This window comes from Nannospalax galili, unplaced genomic scaffold, assembly GCF_000622305.1.
Source record: "Nannospalax galili isolate Female #2095 unplaced genomic scaffold, S.galili_v1.0 scaffold660, whole genome shotgun sequence".
Lineage (NCBI taxonomy): Eukaryota > Metazoa > Chordata > Mammalia > Rodentia > Spalacidae > Nannospalax > Nannospalax galili.
Window position 1 is genome coordinate 2,627,681 of NW_008349073.1, and position 22,928 is coordinate 2,650,608.

At 41.1% G+C, this 22,928-nt stretch overlaps 1 protein-coding gene across 2 annotated transcripts in view; it reads right to left on the reverse strand.

The window, feature by feature from the left end:
- Window positions 1-22,928, reverse strand: part of Snd1 (staphylococcal nuclease and tudor domain containing 1) — a 462,156-nt gene that overhangs the window by 193,270 nt on the left and 245,958 nt on the right. For both annotated transcript variants that reach the window (XM_008846394.3, XM_017801419.2), the window contains one exon: window positions 9,767-9,839. In XM_008846394.3, the coding sequence (XP_008844616.1) occupies window positions 9,767-9,839 (73 nt within the window). The remainder of the gene's footprint in view (window positions 1-9,766; window positions 9,840-22,928) is intronic.

Here is a 22,928-nt window from a genome sequence, read left to right on the forward strand (position 1 = left end):
AACATCTGCAAACATCTTAATGTGAAGTCAATTGCACTGAAAATGAATTTTTCTGTATACAACTGTGTATTTTAATAATGAAATGGAGATCTGTTTTAAAGGTTAAAGCCTCATTTAATTTTATGTCTTATAGGGTTTATACTGAGTATAATACCATATAACTGTAATAATTCAACTGTAAACCAAAAAATTTACAACCAATTTTGAAAAAGATGCATCTTAGCTCAGAAAATTGTTATTGAATATGTCAATGCTATTGTAATGAAATGCTTCTTCTAAGTATGTGATTATTAAATAAATAATTAACTGAGGGAAAAACATACTGTAGGCAATTATAAACATATGTATGCATCCAGTGATTGTAAATTAATGTATGAAGCCCAGGTCACACATGAACCTAGACTGCCTTAATTTGAACAAGCATGGAAATTCCTAATTTTGTGCTCAAATCTGCTCTGCGAAAGTTTTCCATACGATGGAGTCCACCACTAAGTAGTTACCCCTGCCAGATACTGGCACTACTCCTGTAGGACACCTTCCCTGACCCCTCATCCAATCAATCACTTCTAACTCCTGGTTCTTTCATTCATCTAAATCTTAAATCTGCCTTTCCACCTTGCTGCCATAACTCCAGTTCCAGCCACTATTCATATCAGACTATGTTAAATAAATTGTGATCATTAGTATGTTCTCTCACAGGACCCTGTGCTTGCATCACCACTGTAATTATATAACTGACTGTGTATGTCCTATAAAGAATATGTCTTTCTTGCTTAATTGTATATCCTCAATACCTAGCACTGTGTCTGGCATATAAAAAGTCTCACTAAATAATTATTGTTTGATCATTCGTGCACTGATTCAACATAAGAAGCACATTTCAAAAACAAGCTGGAGACGACATATGTTCAGTGTCAGGTGAGAGATAAAGCAATGGTAAAGGAGCTCCAAGGAGGCTCAGTATCATTTGGAACTTGAATTGGATAAGGAGTTTGAAATAGAAATACTATAGATAATGATGATAGCTATCATTCACAGAGGACTTTTGTGTGCTTTGCAGAATGCCAAGCAATTTGAAAACAATCAACACATAATATGAACCACTGCTCTCTGTTGAGCTCTTATTGTCAACTGATTAGAATGCTTTACAGGTATGTATTAAATCATTCAATTACACTACAATCCAAGGCAAGTGCCACTATCACACCCATTTTACAGATAGAAAAATTGAGGCAGAGGTTAATTTCCAAGAAGTGACAAAGTAATAAGTAACAAACAGAGTCACATTTTGAATTTCAATGATCTGAAACCAGAGCCTATGCTGTTCATGGTGACACCATACTGTCACTTAAGATTCCAGAAGACATGGGCCCTTTCTGCTTTTATCCCTTTACCAGCCTACTTGGAGTTACTAAGTAGCAGTTAACTCTGAACCTACAAAGCCAGGGCCAGCCACTTTTTCCAAATACAAGTTCACCTGCTGGAGTTCATTATTACACAAATCAAACCTGAATGAGGCACTGTAAATAAATATAAAATCAATTCCTCTTAGGAGTTTAGAAGCTAATGGGGAAAGCTACTTTTTTTTTTTTTGGTCTTTTTGAGACAGGGTCTCCCTGTAGCCCCAGCTGTCCTGGATTCACCACAAGGACCAGGCAGGCCTCAAACTCACAGAGACCCACCTGCCTCTGCCTCCCAAGTGCTAAGATTAGAGGCGTGCGCCCGGCTGCTACTTTTAAACAACCTGAAAAGTTACCCGTTAATCAACATATACAAGGTTATGGGAATGTGATTATGTAGGTGCCGAAGAAGAGCATGTTCAGAGGGTAGCAGGGATGAAAAGGGATCTTATTAGGGACCCAAACTAAAGGAGGTGAAAAGCATGCTCCTTAGGGGAGAAGATAGAACATTCCCAAAAGATGAACTGCCCCTCTACATATGCCAATAGGTGAACAGAGTCGAGTCCTTAATTTGAGAGCATTACATAGTGGACTAGGTGAGTCCCACACAAGAGGAAATGAAGAGGCCCAACTGTGGGTGAAGCATCTGAGCACTTTCCAGAAGAGTACAGGAGAACACAGGTCTGTCTCCAAACTAGAAACCTTGGTAATAGCTTATGCTCTCAGGCACATTTCGAACCCAGCATGTGTCAGAAATTCTCTAATTTCTTCCTAAAATACAACTTCCTGAAGACCCGAGGCAAGAACTACTGGGCATTTCAAAGCTACCCTGAGCTCCAATTCAAGAATATCTGTGTGTCAATATTGAAGAGTTTCCAAAATTTTGTGACATAGTCTGTAGGGAATCTGTTGTATGCACGCTAAATAAAGGCTTAAAGTACAAGCAAGAATGTCTATGTTAGTAAAATAACTTACTTTGAAATGTTTACATAAGCAATAACCACAGGACAAAGTGAGTTCAATCTAGTGCTAAGTAATGTGAGGATGGTGAAGTGGAGAGCGAGAACGGAGCCAAGGTAGTGCAGAAATATTTCAAGTTTTATCACATCACTCAGGGACCATGATTACATTAGATGACTCAGTCACAGACTTTGACTTGGGAACCAGGAGCATTATCAAATGCCTTCAAAGTATCCTTACATTTATTTACTCAAGCCTGTACTGGGTTCATTTAACTGATTAGTATCCTGAGATAGAATCACAGAGTAGTATTCATATGTGTTCAGAGAATAGGAGAGAGAGTGAAAACAATCTACGTGCGTAAGTACTTCTCTCTGGAAAGAGACTACTTCATTCAGGAAAAACACTGCCTGACTCCCTCAATTACCACTTCTTTCTTTAAAAGAGGAGAGTTTATAGCCGAGTTCACTGAAAAAGGACTGCTACTGAGTTCATCCATATGCACTAACATGTGAAGTCACAAGAAAACAAGGAATCAGACAGAACATGAGAATTTTTTCTTTTTGTAGTAAAAAAAACTTTCCTATAACATAATTCATAGCAGTGACATATCAAGATTATGAGTACGTAGGGATGAAGAGGTCTTCCTTATGAAAAGCCACCAACAAGAACCCTATGTCCTTACAGTGATCTGGCCCTGGGAAAGCCACTTGATCAAGCATTTCCTCAGAGGTATTAAGGTGCAAAAATCAATGGTCAAGATATTGCACCTTGCTTCAACATCCAAACTCCCTACACTCAATTTTATCTGCTCTAGTACTTGAATTTTCCCTAACAAAAGCCTGTCAATGTGTCCCAGACATGTTGGGACAGGGCTTTAATTCTAGCATTAAGGAGATAGTCAGGTTGATCCTGTGATCCAAGCGAGCCTGGGCTACAAAATGAGACCCTGTCTCAAATATTCTAAGGCTGGAGATAGATACAGTTCAGTGGTAGAATGCTTACTTACCATAGGCTGGGCCCTGGCTTTGATCTTTGGTACTGCCCTGTCTTCCAAAATCCTCTTAGTGAACAAAATGGCAGACCAAACAAGGTATATGGAATCAGATACTTAGCAGATGAAAGAGAGATATTCACTTTAGGACTTCCTTTTAATTCATTTACTAATGAGGGAAGAAGATTCATAGGAGATTCTGAGGAACAGATATATATAGGTCACTAGGAATGTCGAAGTAAATTTTCTAATAATTACTTTATGAAAATACAGAGTAAAAATGTCAAACTTGAAAATATTTCTCTCACAGAGGAGAGTTGAGTTGTATCTGTAAAGTACTACATATGTTCAAGAATTATTTGCATCACTATCAGCCCTTCATAATTATATTCTCTCTACAAAGGTGCAAAATAGACCGGGGCGGGGGGATCAACAAAGCAAAACTCATAGAATCATATCACCCCAAAAGGTGTTTGAAGGCAATTCTACTGGAAACATTGGTCCAGCATTCTATTGGAAGCACAGCCAGTAATCTTCCCATTCATTTCAAAGTCCTGAATAATTTTCCTGATACTCAAAAGTAAATAGAAGTCAGATTCCAAGTCTTATATATGATGCCCTACATTATGCAAAGAACACAAAAGAAACACAACTCAGTCAAAAAATGTATTAAAATCCCTAAGAAGGACTTAAACACAAACACCACCAACTGTGGTCAATGTTGAAATGCAATCTTGAAAAAGTTCTCATGGAAAGAATTAAATGCTTTTAGATTTACTTAGAAGAAGAGAATGATGTCCCTGCAGTTCTGGGGAATTTAAAGAGCACTTAAAAAACACGTATTAGCCACACAAGGTTCATGTGGCTGAAAGAAATTGAGGGCCAACCTCTCCCCTTCCCCAAACCGTAAGAGTGAGGGCAACTGGCTGATTCAACTCAAGGTCTTCTTAATGACACTCTGCTCTTCCACAGAGGTGGTGGGGGGTGGTTGGAAGAGGGAAAAAGGAAGAAAAAAACAAAAAATAAATAAATAAATAAATAAACAAGAAAAAAGGCAAAACTGCATATGGCAGTGCATGCCTGTGATCCCAATAGCCCCACTGAGGCATGAAGATTACAAGGCCAATCTGGGCTACATAGTGTGACCCTGTCTCAAAAACGAAATGAAACAAACAAAACACCTCAGACCCCTGCAGTCTGGTAGAGACCTCTATACTCATAGCCACCCTGGCATCATAGACACTGAGTGCTGTAGAGCTGTAGGCGTGTTTTCGTATGGAAACACGTTTTTCTTTCTTTCTTTCTTTCTTTCTTTCTTTCTTTCTTTCTTTCTTTCTTTCTTTCTTTCTTTCTTTCTTTCTTTCTCTTTTCTTTTTTTTGTCTTTTTGAGACAGGGTCTCCCTGTAGCCCCAGCTGGCCTGGAACTCATTATGTAGACCGGGCTGGCCTTGAACTTGCAGAGATCCACCTCCCTCTACCTCGAGGTGCTGGGATTAAAGGTGTGTACCACCACACCTAACTTGAATTTTACTTTCTAAGGCCCTTCCTCTCTTATATTTCCTTTGTCCCACACTGCATCCTAATTGTCTTTTGGGTACATTGCCGTCTAAGTTACTATACAGATGACCAAAGAGCAAGACCTGTGTCCTGTCTGGTACATTCCAGTGACCTAGAATGACAGCTCCATTTGCACACCGTGGACTCCTGCTGAGCCCTGCATTTGCTGTCCAGGGCAAACATAAGGAACTCTGAAAGGAGCAAGCTTGCTCTCTAGGGCAAGCACTGTGTGCTCCATTAACAAGGTTGGCACCTTGGTCTGAAGCTATAGTAGTGGCTATGTTAGATTCTCCTGCGTTTTTGTATCTGTGCTTTGTTTGGTAGCTCAAATGCTATTAACTTAGAAAAAAGATAAAACAGTTTCTTGAACTTTAGTTTCACTGGAACGTGTACAGGCATAGGTTTTAACCCCTTATTGTGTCACCAACCAACCAACTAACCAAACACTGAAAAGATAGGCAAACACAAAATCAAAACTTCATGCACCAGGGCAGAAAGACAGAGATGAAAGAAGAGAGGAAACCTCAAATACATCCTCTGACCCATCATATCTCCTCATGCACACATGGGAGAGGAAGAGGATGGAGGCAGAGGAAGCAGTGTGTACTTGCAGTGCTAACTGTGCTGGAAGAGTGGGGAACTTATATTCTCTCACCTTGGAATCATAATTGATTTGTCTCATCTACCAAACAGCAGTTAGCCATGCACCAGACCCATTTTATTGCCTGTTCTATACTCTGTATCTGCAGAGAGATTGTATTTATTGCACAGTGGGTTGTAGCAACAACAATAATAAACCCAAGATAAAGAACAGCCTTATATTATAGTCTACTGACATGTAAAGTCTTGACTTTTCCATGCTGGTAAGAAAAGGAGTGAAACAGTATCAGGCGAAGACAAAAACCAACTAATGATGGAAATGTGGATGTGTGAAGTGAAGCAGTTACCACGGAACTACCCTCCAAATCAAAACAGATCTAGAACCAAGCCAGGCAAATATGTGCCTAGATTCATGCACAGAAGAACATCCTGTACTGAAAGGAAACCAGACTATTTTAGAGATGGCATGGCAGTGTGTGGATGGATGGATGGATGGATGGATGGATGGATGGATGGATAGATAGATAGATAGTTGGTACTTGTAATAGCCCACTTCTTATACCTGGAAAAATGAGAAAACAATGAAACTAGTTACTTCTTTTTGTTTTGTTTTGTTTTGAGACAGGGCCTTCCTATAGCCCTGGCTTGCCTACAACGCACTATAAAGATCAGGCTGGCCTTGAACTCATGGGAAGGCGTCCTGTCTCGACCTCCCCACTGTTGGGATTGTAGGCATGTGCCACCACTAGTCATTTCTTTAGGACTAAGTTACTTGCTGGGCAGCTGAGTACTTTTCTTCCTTAATGGTCACTCTGAAAATAGGTACAAAAGATGCAGATGGGCCATGTTTTTAAACAAAGTCATGGACAACAGAAGTCCACCTAGTTAGCATTTACACAGATGCACTATCTCACAGAAAACTCAACCAAATCTCAAACATCATCTGCTTGCACAAACAAAGGCCTGCTTCTTGGACTATCTCAGGCCAGTGTCTCTTTCTGGGGAGTCCTTTAATCCCTTATTCTTGTGCCTACATTCCTATTTCCCACCACATACAGTCAGCCAGGAAGGTTTTGTTCTTGCTACATCTCCATATGAAAGTATTCTAAGACATTCTGACCCCTTACCTTGCAAAACTATTTTTGAAAATGCAAGAGTGTGATATGAAGAATGGGTACAAACTCAACTTCTAAAGTGAGATGCAGTTAACACCAGGAAAAGAGCACAGGTTATCTGCCTTCCAATCATGATATAACTTCTTTCACTTTCTGAGTGTGTTGAGGAGATGAAGTGTGCACCTATTCATATCTTTTCTTCCCCAAGGATATTCACTGGGGTGGGAGGAAGCTGGAAAGAAGCAGTATGCATAAATAACAGTTCATAGCAAATTATTTTGGCAGCATAGTGCATATACTGTCAGCTCAACAAAACCTTCCATTTATCATGACCCACAACTAAGAGGGGAAGTCCTAGGGCAGTGGGGGACACAACTGGAAATTTAAAAGAGATTAAGAAACTATTATGAAGCCATTATATAAGTGGACATTACACTGCCATTACTCCAGTAGTTTATTCTCCATCAGCTCTGCACACTGTTTGCCCATATGATCCTACATGCCTACCTGGCCCTTCGACAGCAAAATTGCCAGTATGCTCTAGGGAGCACAGAATCCATACATCTTACTTATGTGGCACAAGGGCACCCAACCTGCATTCACACTTAACACTGTGATGGAGAGATGGGAAGGTGAGAAGGGGGAAAAGACAAACCTCCTCTATTACACAGGGCACAAAAAAATGCAATCTTAGCTGAATAATTTGTGATTCAGGCAGACAAGGTCATATCTGACATCTATTTAAATTGCATAGCTTTTTCACTTCCAGTCTTCCACTTGCTCAAGCTTTCCTCTTCTATTTATGTGGTAACTGAGGGAAATTTAACTGGCATTTATCTTTAAATAACTTAAGAGCAAACCAATTTTTCAGTATCAAGACAGAAAGGAGAATAAAAATAGGTATGAAAATGAGCTACAGTTTTAGGGTGAGTTGGAGGGGCAATAATAATAATATTAATAAAAATGAAGACAAATTTCACAGAACCACTGCAACAAAGGGGTTAAGAAAGTGCCAGATCCCAGCACTCAGGAGGTAGAGGCAGGCGGATAATGGATGAGATCAAGGCCATCCTGGTCTACAGAGTGAGTCCCAGGCCAGCTGGGACTACAGGCAGACCCTTCTGCCCAAAAAAAGCACCAGAAAGAATCAGGGTAGGAAGCAGTATAAGATTTAGAGACTGCACTAAAGAGTTTCCATATCCTTTGTTGTGAGGGCCTTTTTAAATGGACAACAAAGCAGGCATATTTCTCTCCCACCAACTTCTTTTAGGACTTCACCTCACCTGCACTCACACTTAACAATGGGAAACTGGAGCAAGAACATGACCTTGATGGGCTATCGCAGAGTGTCTAGTCTTAGGCTGCTGGTGATTTGGCAGGTATGTGTATATGTGCACATCCATGGTTATACTACTGTGATTTATTTATTTGTTTGAAATATATTTTTATTTTTAAGTGATATAGTATTCCGAGGTTTAATTCAGCTCTGGAAAGGTCCTAGATGTGAGTTTTAATATAAGCATTTCAATGGTCATTTGTTCCTAATGTAGAGAATCCTCTGTTGCATTCTGCAAGACAGGCATTTATAAATTTTTTTCACCTGCAACTGAACAGCCCCAAATTGTCTTAATTACAACAACCTCTTTAGCAAAAGAATATTAAGGAAAATACTGAGAATACCACAGCATATACCTACAGAAATTAATAACACATATGCAAGTAGAATTTAGTAGGCTAAGCCACAAAGAAAACAGGCTGAATAGCACTGTACTGGGTACATCACCTCAGGCAACAAAGAACCTTGGCAGGTATACTGCAGACACTGGTGGCTAAAAGGCCCTTAGCACTAAGTTTCTGGACTTCTCAGGATTCTAAAGCCACAAAGAATGTATATTACTGTATCTAATTTGCTTACAAGAGACCCTGACTTTGTGACTGAAGCCCAGTTCATATGAAATTGGTAGCCCTGCTTAACCTGCTATCTGAGCTAACTGGCTACAGAGAAAGAAAAGTTCACCAGTCTGATTGCTCAAAACAAACAGGGTATCAGGATACCTACTCCAGGGAGAGCTGGCCAGACATATTTGCAATAACCCACTACCAGGAACAAGCAGCCTTGGCCAGGTTTGTGAACATGGCATAAGGGAAAGAGATGACACTCTAATTCTTCACTGTGTGGGGCCAGGCTGAGTTCTAGAAGCATTTGTTTAGACTAGTATTATCATCTTGATGTCTGAGGAAAATTCCCTGTGTGTCTAAGCTCAGATTCACTGGTCCTTCCTTCTTCAGTTCCCAGGGTGATACAGTCCTCTGCACACATGATACCCACATGATACTGCTTAGTCAGCAGTGATTACAAGAGCTGAAATGGACAGTGTGCATCCCAGGTGTCTGCCCTGGTCACCAGATTGAAATCGACACTGGCCTCCCCTTAGCTAGTATCATTTATCTTTGTGGAAGGTGGCAGTGAAGTTATTGCCCTTTCCCACTGGAATTTAGGGACTTTCATTTTCTGTCACTGTTCTATTCTCAATGCAGTTCGTGCACATAGTAGGCATTCAACAAATATTTGTGAAAGAAATCCTTTCAACAAGTAGGACTCTGTTCAGTCAGAAGCTATCTTAAATGGGAGAGGGGAAGTCTTCACTGCAAAATGTTCTTGGGGACACAGCCTATTGAGAGCTTAGTATTTGTCAGATTCTTCTCTACATTATCTTTATTATCTCAAAAGATAGTCACATATTCCCCTATCCTCCCCTACTTAAAGGCAAATGGAGAAAGAACTGATTAAGAAGTCACAAGTAATTCTTAGGCTTGACCTTTTACCATGAAGACTTCTCATTCATAGACTAAAACAAGTTTAAAAAACCCAAGAGCTAGTTTTACGTCAACACAACTAAGAAGGAATGTTTTCTAAACTCACAAGTTAGAAACGAAGGAGCAACATAGAGACAGTTCAGGTAACATAAAAGAATGAGGTTTTAAATTGTACTTTTCCATGATGTGAGCCAGGATCACCACTCCGCCTGAAAAGCAACAAGCTATAGAAAACACTTAAGCTGAGTTCTTCAGTGAATAAGAAGCACACAGGCTCTTGGAGGTTCTGAGCCCCACAGCTTGATTGAAAGGGCACAACTCACCCCAGAGATGTCTGCAACTCGGTGAATGGGCACTTCCTTCTTGCTGTGCAATCCTTTGCCATTCTTAATAGCTCTGTAAGGGTAGGAGAGAAAAACCCATTAAGATAAAAACCACAAGAGGAAAGGGTCTGAGGGTGGGAAAGAAGGTACAGAACCAAGGGTTGTTAAAATGTAATGTGCCACTACACAAATTGGTATACACTGCTGAGTGGCCAGTTTGTGAGGAGCAGCTACTGAAGGGGACAGGTAAGCTGCTCTTCTCCAGAGCCAGGTTATCAGTTCTTGGCTGTCAGTTTCCACTAAGTGTGCCTGGTAATCAGAAAGCTCCCTTACTTGTTTCCAAATTAAAGGCATTGTTCTGGGCATAAAAGAAGAATCAGTTGGAAGAGCATACTCCTAAGAAACAGGTAATAATGTTTGTTTCAGTGCTTAATCACATGAAACATTTTAAATGCAAAATATGTAGCTGGTGTTCCAATTCTAATGGAAATTAAGTTCCTCCCAGGTAAAAAGATAAGCACCACCCCCCCCCCAACCCACTGTACAGAAAAGTGATTTAACACTTGGAAAATAAAACTGATATTAAGCTTTTCCCAATTAGTTCCAGGTTGTAATAATGGGACTTAGCAGAGGACTCTGGAATTCTTCACAGATCTGACCACAGGCTGGTCTGTTCCAGCCTCTCCATCTTTTAACTACACAGCACTACCAGGCAAAATTGCTAGTGGAACAGGAAGAGCCACTGTACAGAGCTGACTGATAAATCACTAAGTCCTTCTCATACCAGGTAAGGCCTATGTAGGCAATGTTAGCTGCAGATCCCAGCAGAGAAGATTCATGGGGTCCATTCTCTAACCTTTGTAGGGCTTCTGGGTTCTAAAGGAAGTTTAGAAAGCTACCAGAGCAGGGACAGGGGTTGTGCATGGGCCCTTGGTCATGCTAGTGATGTCTCCACCTTCTTCCCCCTCGGGTTCACTGACTGGGGAAATAGGGTAGAGAACCTTGCTCTATAGGTTCGTAACTTTTAAAGATCTTTAAATTTTCCATCATGGCAAGGTTGTACCATCAGTAAACAATTTCTAAGGAGGAGGAGATTCTTAAGTGTGGTGGCTGCCTGTAAATATGCGCAGGAGTAATTCCTGATGGTAGTGACTTCTGAAGGGCCCAGGTCTCTATAAATCACCCCAATAAACTCACTGGTTCACCAAGATGGACAGGGGCAAAATTCTTCCTTTGGTCTATATGTACCCTCCCTAGATGGGGTGAATGGATACTTTACTTTTTTTTTTTTAAATTATGTTTATGTATTTATTGTGTCTTACACATAAGCATCTCCATAGGTAAAAGGAGAACTTAGGGGAGTAGTTTTCTCCTTCTAGCATGTGGGTCCTGGGGTCTGAACTCAGGTTAGCATGTTACAGCACACGTTATAATGAGGAATGGGGTCTGGCTTTAGATAGAGACATGCCTTTGTCTCCTCCCCTGAGAACTGATTCAGCTGGGCAAGGAGGTAGGATCACCTTATAATATACTTTTCCTTCCCAGAATTCCTGGTGAAACACCCCCTTTCCTCCAAGTCCCTACAAGTCACCATGAGGCTTGGCTGGGTCTGCCTCCTCTCTGCCCCCCTGGGTCATAACTTAGAAGAGAATTAACTATTTCTTTTTCTTTTCTTTTTTGTTTTTTTTCAGATGCTGTCCATAGCCTAATTACATTTTTTTAAGCTCTCTAAGGCTTTGGGTTTCCTTACTTCTTCTAAAGTTCTCCTCCTTGCCATGTGGATGGCTGACTTCCATGCCTGCTTTATCTTCTCCATCCTCCTCTTCTGGGTACCTGCAAGAGCTTCCCTGCCCTGGGGTTTTTCTTTTAAAGTCTAAGAAATTGTCCTTGAGTTTTCATTTGAGTCTGATTCTAATTTTTAATTAATGAAACTAAGGACCCCAAGAGGGGACCCCAGCTTCCCAGGTTATTATATGTGGCTCCCTCAGAATGCCTCAAAATTTAATTAATTCTTTAATCGGCAGAGAAAATGAACTTGTTCATACAACCCCCTAGTGAGCATCAATCAGGCTTGATGGAAAGCACCTTTACCCACAAAGCCATCACATCAGTCTCTAGGTACTTACTTATAGCTCCCTGGGAACTCACATGACACAACATAGTTTCTACTCTACAATAAGAGTAAGTATGTAATTAGCAAGAGATAAAAATCATATACTCACTCTGCTCTGAAATGCAATCCAAAAGAAGGCATTTCAAAGTTCCTTGAATCTCACAGTTACTCTGGATCTGAATCATGAGTTTCAGTTTTAGAAACAGCAAATGGATAGGGATACTTCCTTTCACAGTCTGTTACTCTTCAGGATCCTGTTGATGGTCACTGACTAGAGCACACCATAAAGGTCTGTTCTTGGCTTTCAGAACTTGTACCCAGCAGAACAGGAAGGTTTAGACAGAAACCAATGGTTTAGAAGCCACAGACCCAGCTCTTCCACCTCCCAGAGCCCTTCCCACACTTTGCTCATGGCCTATTTCTGCAACCTTCTCTGCCACCAACAGGCTCTCCTGAGTTTGCCACTGTGAACTCAAAGAATCAGCCTCCAGAAGGCCAGGAACACTCACTCCCACCTGGAATGTACTTTACCCTAAAAAGCTAGGAGAGGCTTCTGAACTTTCTATAGTTCTCCAGGGTACCAGATGCCTGAAGGCGTCTCTTGCAACAAGGATGACCAAATAAATGCAGGTTCATGCTAGAGTGCTGCTGAACTGCTGGCTTAGATACCATGAGGGAAAATGGACTGGGCTAGAAGAGTAAGTTAGAAAGCCAAGGTCCTCTAGGAAAAAGCAGTAAGGCAGTAGCCTACAGTACTACTTTCATTCTATGGCCCCAAAGAGGGGCCCAGGATTCAACCCAGATGCAACATGCAGCTCTCAAAGTGAGTAATACCTCAAAATGGAAAATGTGGACCACAGATTTCTTTAAAGTTAAATCTTTTTTTTGTGTTTTTGGTCTTTTTGAGACAGGGTCTCCCTGTAGCCCCAGCTGGTTTGGAACTCACTATGTAGACTAGGCTGGCTTTGAACTCATGGAGATCCACCTGCCTCTGCTGGGATTAAAGGCCTGTACTATCACACCTGGCTTTAAAGTTAAATCTTAATGTTGTTTCTTCCTTTAAAGGAAAAGAAACCAACTTGCAGTCAACCTTGTTGCTAAAAAATAAATGTATACTGTCTGGGGCTGGAGAGGTGGCTTAGTAGTTAAGAGTATTTGCTACTCTTGCAGAGGATTTAAGCTCAGTTCCCAGGACTCACACGGGGAGGTTCACAACCACCTATAACTCCAGCTCCAGAGGACTGGACTCTGGAGCCTCTTCTGGCCTCTGCAGGCACCCACATATATGACACACACTAACAGGTATACACGCATACATATAAAAAAAATAGCAAATCGTACATCAATAGTACATATCTATATAGATCTATATCAATAGGCTACCGTATAATTGTATATTATACATCAACAGCAGCAAGAAAAATTTCCAGGTGTACCTGGAAATATGTTCCCCCATTCTTGTCTAATTTTTGAGAATGGGCCTGGTACTCCCAGCTACCCAGGAGGCTGAGTGTGGAGAGGCTCAGTTGAGTTTAAGAGTTCAAGACTAGCTGGACCAACATAATAAGATGCCATCCATCCTCCCCCACCCCCTGCAAAAGCAAACTATAGCACATATTCTCTTTCTCTTTCTCACCCTGAAATTGTGAATTTTTAACAAACAGTAAGAAAAATTGACAGTTCACAGTAGGTAGGTAACTATTCAGCAATTCAAGTGGTACCACCCAGAAAGTGCATGGAATGCAAGTTACAAACCAAGAGGGATTTGTGAGAGATGAACATAAGAGACTTCTTCCCTGTGTGGTCACTTTGCTTCTTGTTCCTGTATTGCTGCAGAAATGACCCCAATGAGCTAGCTCTAGTAGCGAAGCTCTCTTTGCCTAAAGGGGTTGATGCCTCAGCAAGGGCATTTTCTTGAACAAGGATCTGGGGGAATTGTTCTGGGGTGGGGACAAATATGCATTCTTTTTGAAGTAGTATAGATCCTTGTTTCAGGGCCATGAGGACCCACAATAAGACTGCCTATGACGCATATATGGAAACCAAGGAGAGACATGCTCTGCTGAAAGCCAGGTGTACTGCCTAGGTGTCGATTTGCAGGGGCACTCTTCCCAGCATCTCATATAACCCTGGTGCATGGGTAGGTAGGCAGAGGGCAGGTTTGCTTCCATTCAGGATACCTGGATGCCACAGGGCACATTGACACCATCCCCAAATGGCCTTGCCCTGAAAGTCACAACACAGCTCTATATTCCTTTTTATTAGGCAAAGAACGAATGTCCTGACTTTTGAACTTCTCCTGGTGTGTCTGTTTAACAGCTGCTGCCTCACAAAGGAGGGCTGGTATTCAGACCTGCCAGGAGAAAGGAAGCAGTGGGGCAGAACACAGCCTGCTCCTCTCAGAAGCTTTCTCCTCCAAGATGCAGCAGTACAAAGCCAGCAAAGCCAGCAGTGTCAAGAATGAACAAAAGCTACCACTGGCCAGGAAAAGTTGGTGTATGGTTACATACAAGAAAAGGGTAACTGGGCAGAATAGGGATGAAAACAGCTTTCTAGGTTTCTTCCAGGACTGATAACTGCTTGGGCCTACTGTGTGGAAAACGATCTCTGTCTAGGTCACTGGCATAACTGTTCTTTAACGGCAAAGTGTGAAATTCACATGTATTAGTGCTATGACCCTCCTGCCCCAAGATAAAACCCAACACTTTGCAAAGACAGATGAAGACTGTGACAGCAACACCTTCCATACTACCTTAGCGCACCAGGAGCTGAAGGACTTAACTGATCTTTAATGCACAGGAACAAAGTTTGCTCTTAGATTTTGTGGTCACTAGCAGATGCACGGGCACGTGTGCACACGAATCCTAAGAACTGGCCCTTGTCAAGCCAGAAGTTGATACCATACAACAATTCTAAACTGGAGCTACCAATAAGGTAATTAACGTATTACCAATTCTATGGCATCACACTGATATTTTGAACACATATTTTACAAGAAATTTAAAGGATTTATTGCACTGCAATCACAAAATAGCTGATTCATCATGAATTCTTTACTCTGGGGACACACACAGGAGCTTCAGCTAGGATACTAGAATATCTACAAATCACCCTGGACAAAGGGGGTAGTATTTATATGAATTTTTCTAGAGAGCTGCAACTTTAAGTAGGTTTGCGAAAGAACCTTTTTTTAAAAAAAAATTATTATTTTTATGTGTATGAGTGTATTGCCTGCATGTATGTGAGTGCACCCATGTTGTGCAATGCCTCGGAGGTCAGAAGAGGGCTTTGGATTTCCCTGGAACTGGAGTTAAGGGCACTGTGTAGCCGCCATGTGGGTGCTGGGAATCGAACCCAGGTCTTCTTGCAAGAGCAGTCAGTGTTCTTAATCCCTGAGCCATCTCTCCAGTCCCAAAAGAACCTTTTTATACATAAAAGGACCTAAAGACAATGAAGAAATGGAAACTAAAAATGGCATATGATAGAAAGGTAGCAGGGAGGTAAGGGAAAAGGAAGGCTACAGTGATGAGAGGTCAAGAGCAGCTGCTCATGTCTCTGTATCTGTAATTTCCCTTTAAGTATGCTTTTCTGATCACTGGGACCAAGATGGCCCATAATTCTGCTTTGCTTTATTCACTACATGAAACACGCCCTTCATAGTGATCATTTTGCACTTTTGTAAACCCTCTGGGTTCAGGTACCCACCAGCTTATGTCACGATAACTTGACAAATATTATTCAGTCCCCCGCCCCCCCACCTTTTTTTTGGTCTTTTTGAGACAGGGTCTCCCTGTAGCCCCAGCTGCCCTGGAACTCACTACATAGACCAGGCTGGCCTTGAACTCACAAAGATCTGCCTGCCTCTGCCTCTGGGATTAAAGGTGTGCGCCACCACGCCTGGCTATTCAGTCCCCTTTGATGCTGCATACTAACTTCGATTCCACATTGCACACTGCCACTATGACTTCTGAATAAAATCTATTTCATCATTTCAACTACCTTCCTTAGACCCCCAAGCAAAGAGACCAGGAAGGAACCAAATGGAAACCTCCCCACTCCTCTCATCCTCAAGTGAGAATCAAACCCAAGACATCATGCTAGACAAGTGCTGTACCACTGAGTTACACACACTCTCCCAGAAGAAATTTTTATTCTTATTCTTTACTTTCATAGGCATCTACCATGTGGTCACAGTTCATGTTTTCCTAAGATTTTAGTATCTCCCTCTAATCCAAGTAAAGCCATTTTCTCTATGTTCTCTACATATGCATTATGTATTTCCCCTGGAGCACTGCTTCTCTTCCAGCTCATCTGCTCCTCCAGGTCCTTCACTATGAAATGAAAAGAGTAGTCATGTATCCGGGGGTTGGCGAGATGCTCAGTAGTTAAGAAAGCTTACTGCTCTTGCAGAGGATCAGAGTTTAACTTCCAGTACCCATGTGGGGACACTCACAGCTACCTGGATCCAGGGGATCCAACATCCTCTTGTGGCTAATGTGGGCACACGCATGTATGTGTGCATATATACACAGGCACATTAATACAAATAAATTTTAAGGGGCTGAAGAGATGGCTGAGTGGTTAAGAACACTGGCTACTCCTGCAGAGGACATGGGTTTAGTTCCCAGCACCCACATGATGACTCAAGAGTCAGTTCCAGGAGATCCAAAGCCCTTTTCCAAAGTCCTTTTCTAGCCTCCACAGGCATTGCACAACATGGGTATATTTATATACATGCAGGCAAACCACCCATACACATATAATAAAAATGAATTTTAAAAGTGTGTGGTAGCCAGGTGTGGTGGTGCATACCTTTAATCCCAGCCCTCAGGAGGCAGAGGCAGGTGGAGCTCAGTGAATTCAAGGCCAGCCTGGTCTACATAGAGGACAGCAGCCTAGGGAGACCCTGTTTCAAAAAGAACAACAATAAAAAGAATTTGTAGCCATAATTTATTTCAGTACATCATAAATGGCTGCTACAGCTGGGCATGGTGGCTCATGCTCATAATTCTAGCACTTTAGAGATGGAAGCAGAAGAATCAGGAGATCAAAGCTATCCTTGGCTACACAGAATGTTTGAGGCCAGCCTGGACAAAGAAAGAAAAAACTCAGTTATTAAATTAAAAAAAAAAAAAAGCTGTCATATCAGCAATTTTCAAGTTAGAGCTGGGGTTGGAAATAAGCTACATTTTGGATTCAGGAAGTTTCTAGGAATTTCTCTAAAATGGTAATGAAATTATAGAGATGAATATGGGTATGTATACATCACCACCAAATTCAATATGGAACTGCAAAATGCAACACACAAATTTTGTACTGCTTCTTGTGTTAGTCTTCCTTTCTACAGCTAGAGCAGGACCTTTGAGGGTTAAGATGGTGTCCTTAATATTGGTTATACCATTTAGCACAGATCTGTGCTGACATTATATAAACACAGGACCATCTAGCACCATTAAAGTGTGCCTGGTAAATCTGAACAAACAAATGACTGTGCAGAATGTTGAAAATACTTCAAATTAAAGACATGGACAATGCCAGAGTAACTTCAGGGTATCCGTTTGAGGGTTTTGGCTCTCTTGGATGCTGCACATTTTCATGATTCAAGCTCCAGGGCAGAGGAACACTGAGAACCCCATACTCTATCCCGTCCGATGCGCTGGAGGAGAAGGGCAAAAGTTTGTGCAGCAGTGAGGGGCAGGGGCACTATAAAGAATAAACAGAATCAAATGCCCAGGCTGAGGAACTCCTGATAATAAAAGGTAAATGACTCGAAGAAGGGAAAATGCTCTTAATAGAAAAGGTTCAAAGTCAGGACAACGAAGAAAGAACTCGCTAACAACCCTCTAAGGTATTTCTCCCTGTGTTTCAGGCCACATTGATGAATACTGTGTTTCAGCATGAACCAAACAGTACTCCTGAAACATACCTGCAATAAACAATTTCTTTGGCCTTTCTATTGGTTTCTGGGCAGCTGGAGGCATCAACAGGGTCCAGCTATTCAGAAAACAAGGCACAGAGCAGCCACAGGTGCAGAATGGTAGGTGGGGAGGGGGCCGGCAACTACGATTATGCAGCTGCATTTTCAACGAAAATGAGAATTACTGATAAGAAAGAAAAGATGGAGAGCACACAGACTGGAAATGAGGAAACTGAGTCCTCCGGTCGAGAGAGGTAGGTGGACTAATGAGTCAGGAGGTACTATGAGGCAGTGCAGCAAATAACAAAGAACTCCAGGTCATCCCCTCACCTTAAAGTAATATAAGAAAGAAATGAAGACACATGCTCTTGTGCTAGGAATGACAGCGGGTCTGCGGTGGCAGGGAGGTAGAGGAAGGATTATGAGCTCACGGCAGAGAATCACCTAGGCAATGACACAGGATGGGAACACAGTTGCCACAGATAAGCAAATGCTACTCTGTCTCAGCTTAGGATCAAAGAAGCTACTAGTTAGGTAGAGGTGGTCATTAGGAATTCAAAGGGCTCAGAAAGCAGAGATTGCTTAAAATTGCCTAGTGACATTGCATTATAGTTTCTGTTGTCCTGATTAAAAAGTCCATCAGAAAAAAAAGGAGAGAAATGACGATTTACAATCCTCTTCCAAGATAAAAGCTCTCTTACATTTTTTTTGAGTGCTAATACACACATACCGGTCCATTTACTTTCAAAAAATGGTACCACTGTGGAAAAAGTTTAGTGGGCTAAATTTTTTTTTTGTCATAACCAACAGTTAAATACTTTTCTGCTTCACTATTGTTTTCCACAATTAAAAAATATTTTATTATTTTTATTTTATGTGTATGCGTGCATTGCCTGCATATAGGTAAGTGCACCCATGTCGTGCAATGCCCGTGGAGAACAGAAGAGACTGTCAGATCCCCTGGAACTCGAGTTGTTAGCTGCCATGTGGGTGCTGGGATTCGAACCTGGGTCTTCTGCAAGAACAGCCAGTGTTCTTAACCACTGAGCCATCTCTCCAGCCCTAGTTTTCCACAATTTTTAAGGTTATACAATAAGCTCATCACATGGATCCATGTTTTTTAACATAATCAATCTACTGTGAGAAATTTCTGTGATTAGAATACTGCCACTATTATAAATAATGACATAAGGAATAACTTTCAGAAAAACTGATGGGCAGCTCATTAATTATTTCTTAGGATAAATTCATAGGCATGGGTATCACAATAAGCTTTATAAAGCATTTGTTACTGTAACACAAACAAGTCATTTAGTCAAGAGGTTTTTTTTTTTTTTTTGGTCTTTTTGAAGACAGGGTCTCCCTGGCCTGGAACTCACTACATAGACCAGGCTGGCCTTGAATGCAGAGTGCTGGGATTAAAGGCATGCACCACCATACCCAACTAGTCAAGAGTTTTTTTTTTTAACATGGGGTTTGGAAAATGGTTTTCCAATGTAAGTTACATTGACATGAACCTACTGGAAAAGATTCAGGCCATCCTCTAGAGATTTGCCTCTTTGCTGGTGCAAAAGCAAGAGGAATAGGAAATGATCCCTTTCAATTTCTAGGTCCAAAGCAGGAAAGAGAAATCAGCAGCAGCTTAAGATAAAGCAGAAACACACAAGGGACTTTATAAAAAAATTGGGATGCAAAGAATCACGCAAATGACAGAAAGCTATGAAGTGGATTTCCCTTTCATTAGGAACTATAAAATTGTGCATTGATATATTGGTGATTAATTATTTGAATTATCATCCTCCTAAGAGATTTCCAAGCATTATAATGAAGTAGGCTAGGGATATACCTAATACAGACTCAGCTCTCAGACTTACTCTGCCACCTGACATTGCAGGAGTCAAATCAAGCAAGGACTTTTATGCTCAAGATTAGTCTAGAGCTGGTGGACGCTTTCCAGAAGGAATAAATAAGGAGCCAGGAACAGAGCATAAGGAAGAAGAAACAGGAGTCAAGAAGAAAGAGTTAAGGCATAAAGAGGAATACAAAGCTTGTCTGCTCTGTGCCTTGTTCTCTATAACATGATTATAGTTCCTAAAATATTGAAGATTAAGTGATTAATCTGCCATAATAGGTCATACAATCAGATTTCCTTTACAGTCGTCATGAATAGTTTATGGCCATAGCCCTCAAATTTTAGTGCACCAGAACCACTTGCAGAATGTGTTAAAAAGAAATGGGCAAGGGGCTGAGGATTCACATTTGTAACCAGGTTCCAAAGTGAGAATAATTTTGTTGTTTGAGAACCATTGGTTGGGGACATTCAGCGAAGTCAAGGGTAAAACAATCACATGATTGTTACAGTTTATTTCAGATTAAAATTATACTCTGATGATGAATTAAATGTTGTGTATCAACATTCTGTGAAAGGAGTCAGAACTTCTTGGCCAAGAGGACAGTAAGAATGGAGAGAACAGAAAGCTGCTCTGAATAGACAATGCTTCCAGCTGAACCCAATAGAAGAATGACAACTAAGATCTAATGGTCTAGAAAGGCCAGTCTACAGCAACGTTCTGTGAAGGACTACAACTAGCACAGACTAATGATCACAGAAAATATTAGGTATGAATTTATTACCAGCTCATCATTTGACCATGACCAGAACTCTCCATAAACCTGGTACCCAAGGGAGCAGAGAAAGCCAAACAGTTCCAATTCTACCCAGTTCCCTGCAGTTATCAGTGAACTCTCACAAGCTTAGCTTCTGTCAGAAAGAACTCAAGGAGGAGGGTAAGGCAGAAAGAGGATGAAGGGAGTGAACAGATCCTCTTAATATCCTAAAGGAGAAAACTCGTTGAAAATGGAGGCATTATACAGCTCTCCAGAAGTGGCCATTTGTGCTGCCTTAAATGCAGATTGATTACTGCTATTTGGATGCTGAGTGCATCATCTTTTCTGAAGAAAGGGAAAGAGCTAAATTTCCCCACATTCAGCTGTGTCTTCAAATCACTTCCCCACACCAGCTCTTTTAATGCATTTTCCTGTTATCAAATCCACTGGCAATAGCTCATTTACCCTACTCCCCAACAGTGAACCTCTTCCCCCACCCTCCAGCACGTGCTGAACCCAATTAGCAACCTCATGACTGTAAGACCAAACTGGCAAGCCTACAGTGTGGTGGGGCCATAAGCATCTCAGAGTTAAAAGGAAACAACACTGTTTGAGAGAGGCCATTATCCTTTCTCTGTGCTAGGCTCCAAACTGCTCTGGCAGGAGGTAATGCAGCTGGGAGAGGCCAGAGTATTCACCTAACTCCTGCTTTCTATGATGCTTGAGCAAAAATCCAGCAGCACCCCGGTGCTATAGGAATCAACGATTAATTAGGAAGGGATCGAGAAAAGCTTCAAGTAAAAGCCCTGTTTTTTAACACTATTCAGTAGTTCCAGTTTTATTCAAATAGAATTTTCACTTGTTGGAGTCGTTAGACTTAAAGTGAGAAATCTTGGTTTATTTAAAGCTATACATTAAACTATTGAGAAGATATGAACAGAGGCTGAACAGAAAAGATGAATTTCAAGGAGTTACTCTCAGGAGAAAACTTAATAGAAATGAGAGGTGGAACAAAAAAGATATAAAGCAAGCAGTATTAATAATAAAGAGGATGAAAAAAGAAAGGGCTAAGAAAACAGGTAAGAAAGGAAAAGAAATAGGAAAAATAGCAATATCCAGAGGTACTATCCAAACTATTTAATGCCCATCCTCTTGAGATTACATGCTTTGTAAAGGGTTGAATCTATTATCTTTTCTGTTCACCACCACTATCCCCAGTGCCTGCAACCCAGGGTACACTCAAGAAAATGAGAATAAAGAGAAGAAATGAATGCAAAACCATCACATGCATGATTAAGCAGCACTGAACAACTGCTCCTGACAACAAGATCTGCATTCTTGGAGATTAGATTAACCCTGTGAGAGGGCATATCACTTTTAAAATTTCAAAATACACAAACATTTCCAGGAAACACACACTCAAGTATCACACTTGTTTTCTCAGCAGCTGGTACAGAGCTGAAACTTGCTGCTGCTTCTTAAGATGTTTAACAAATCATAGCTATTACATACCAGCACACTGACTTTTTTCATTGAGAAAATCTTGATGTTTTATTTTTATCATCTTTTATTTATTTATTTATTTATTTATTTATTTATTTATTTACTTACTTACTTATTTATATGGGCTTGTGTGTGTGTTTGAGTGTGCAGGTCAGAGGATGACTGTCAGAGGTCTGCTCTATCACCTTTGAGGCAGGGTCTCTCTTGTTTCTGCTGCTGTGCGGAATAGCTACATACTCCAGGATGGCCCATCCATCAGCCTTGGGAGACTCTCCTGTCTTGGCCTCCCATCTGGCAGAAGGAGCTCTGGGATTACGGATGCCCACCATCACATCCAGCATTTTTATGTGGGTTGTGGGGACTGAACTTAGGAGGGTGTCAGGCTTGCATAGCAATAGCTTTGACCTGCTGAGCCATCTCACTGGCCTCCTGTTTTGTCTTGGTTTTGTGGTGCTCTGGATTAAATCCAGGGCCTTGTGCTTGATAGACAAGGGCTCTACCACTGCACCTTCAGCCTCTAAAGAGTATCTTTTAACTTAGCAATAGGAAGTGCTGGTGACTAATGCTTCCCATTCTGTCAATAACCACATGTGAATGGCAGTATAACTGAAGATACAACCTGGGGGACTCTACCAAAGACTGTTTTTTCCTTTTTTAAGCACACATTTTTATTGACTTCCTGAAATTTTACAGAAAAACTTCCTTGTATGTCAGAAAACCAGGAGAAGTGTTCTGGCTCAGCTGAGAAACAACCAAGAGAACCTTATCACTGTACTGAAAATGTTTCAGTGGAACTTCAAAACATATTTATAAGTGATAACTATAAATGCATGGGAATCAATAAGGCCTGTGGTCCTCTAACTACATCATCAGGAGGTAGCTAATTACACACTGAATCCCTCTATTAATGACCGCTGATATTGCCTTAGCAAGTATCACCAACAAGTATACAGTCTTTGATCAGACTCAGAAATGCTGACAGTTTTCCTGGAGTTTCAGAAAAGCCTGCAATAGGAAGTACT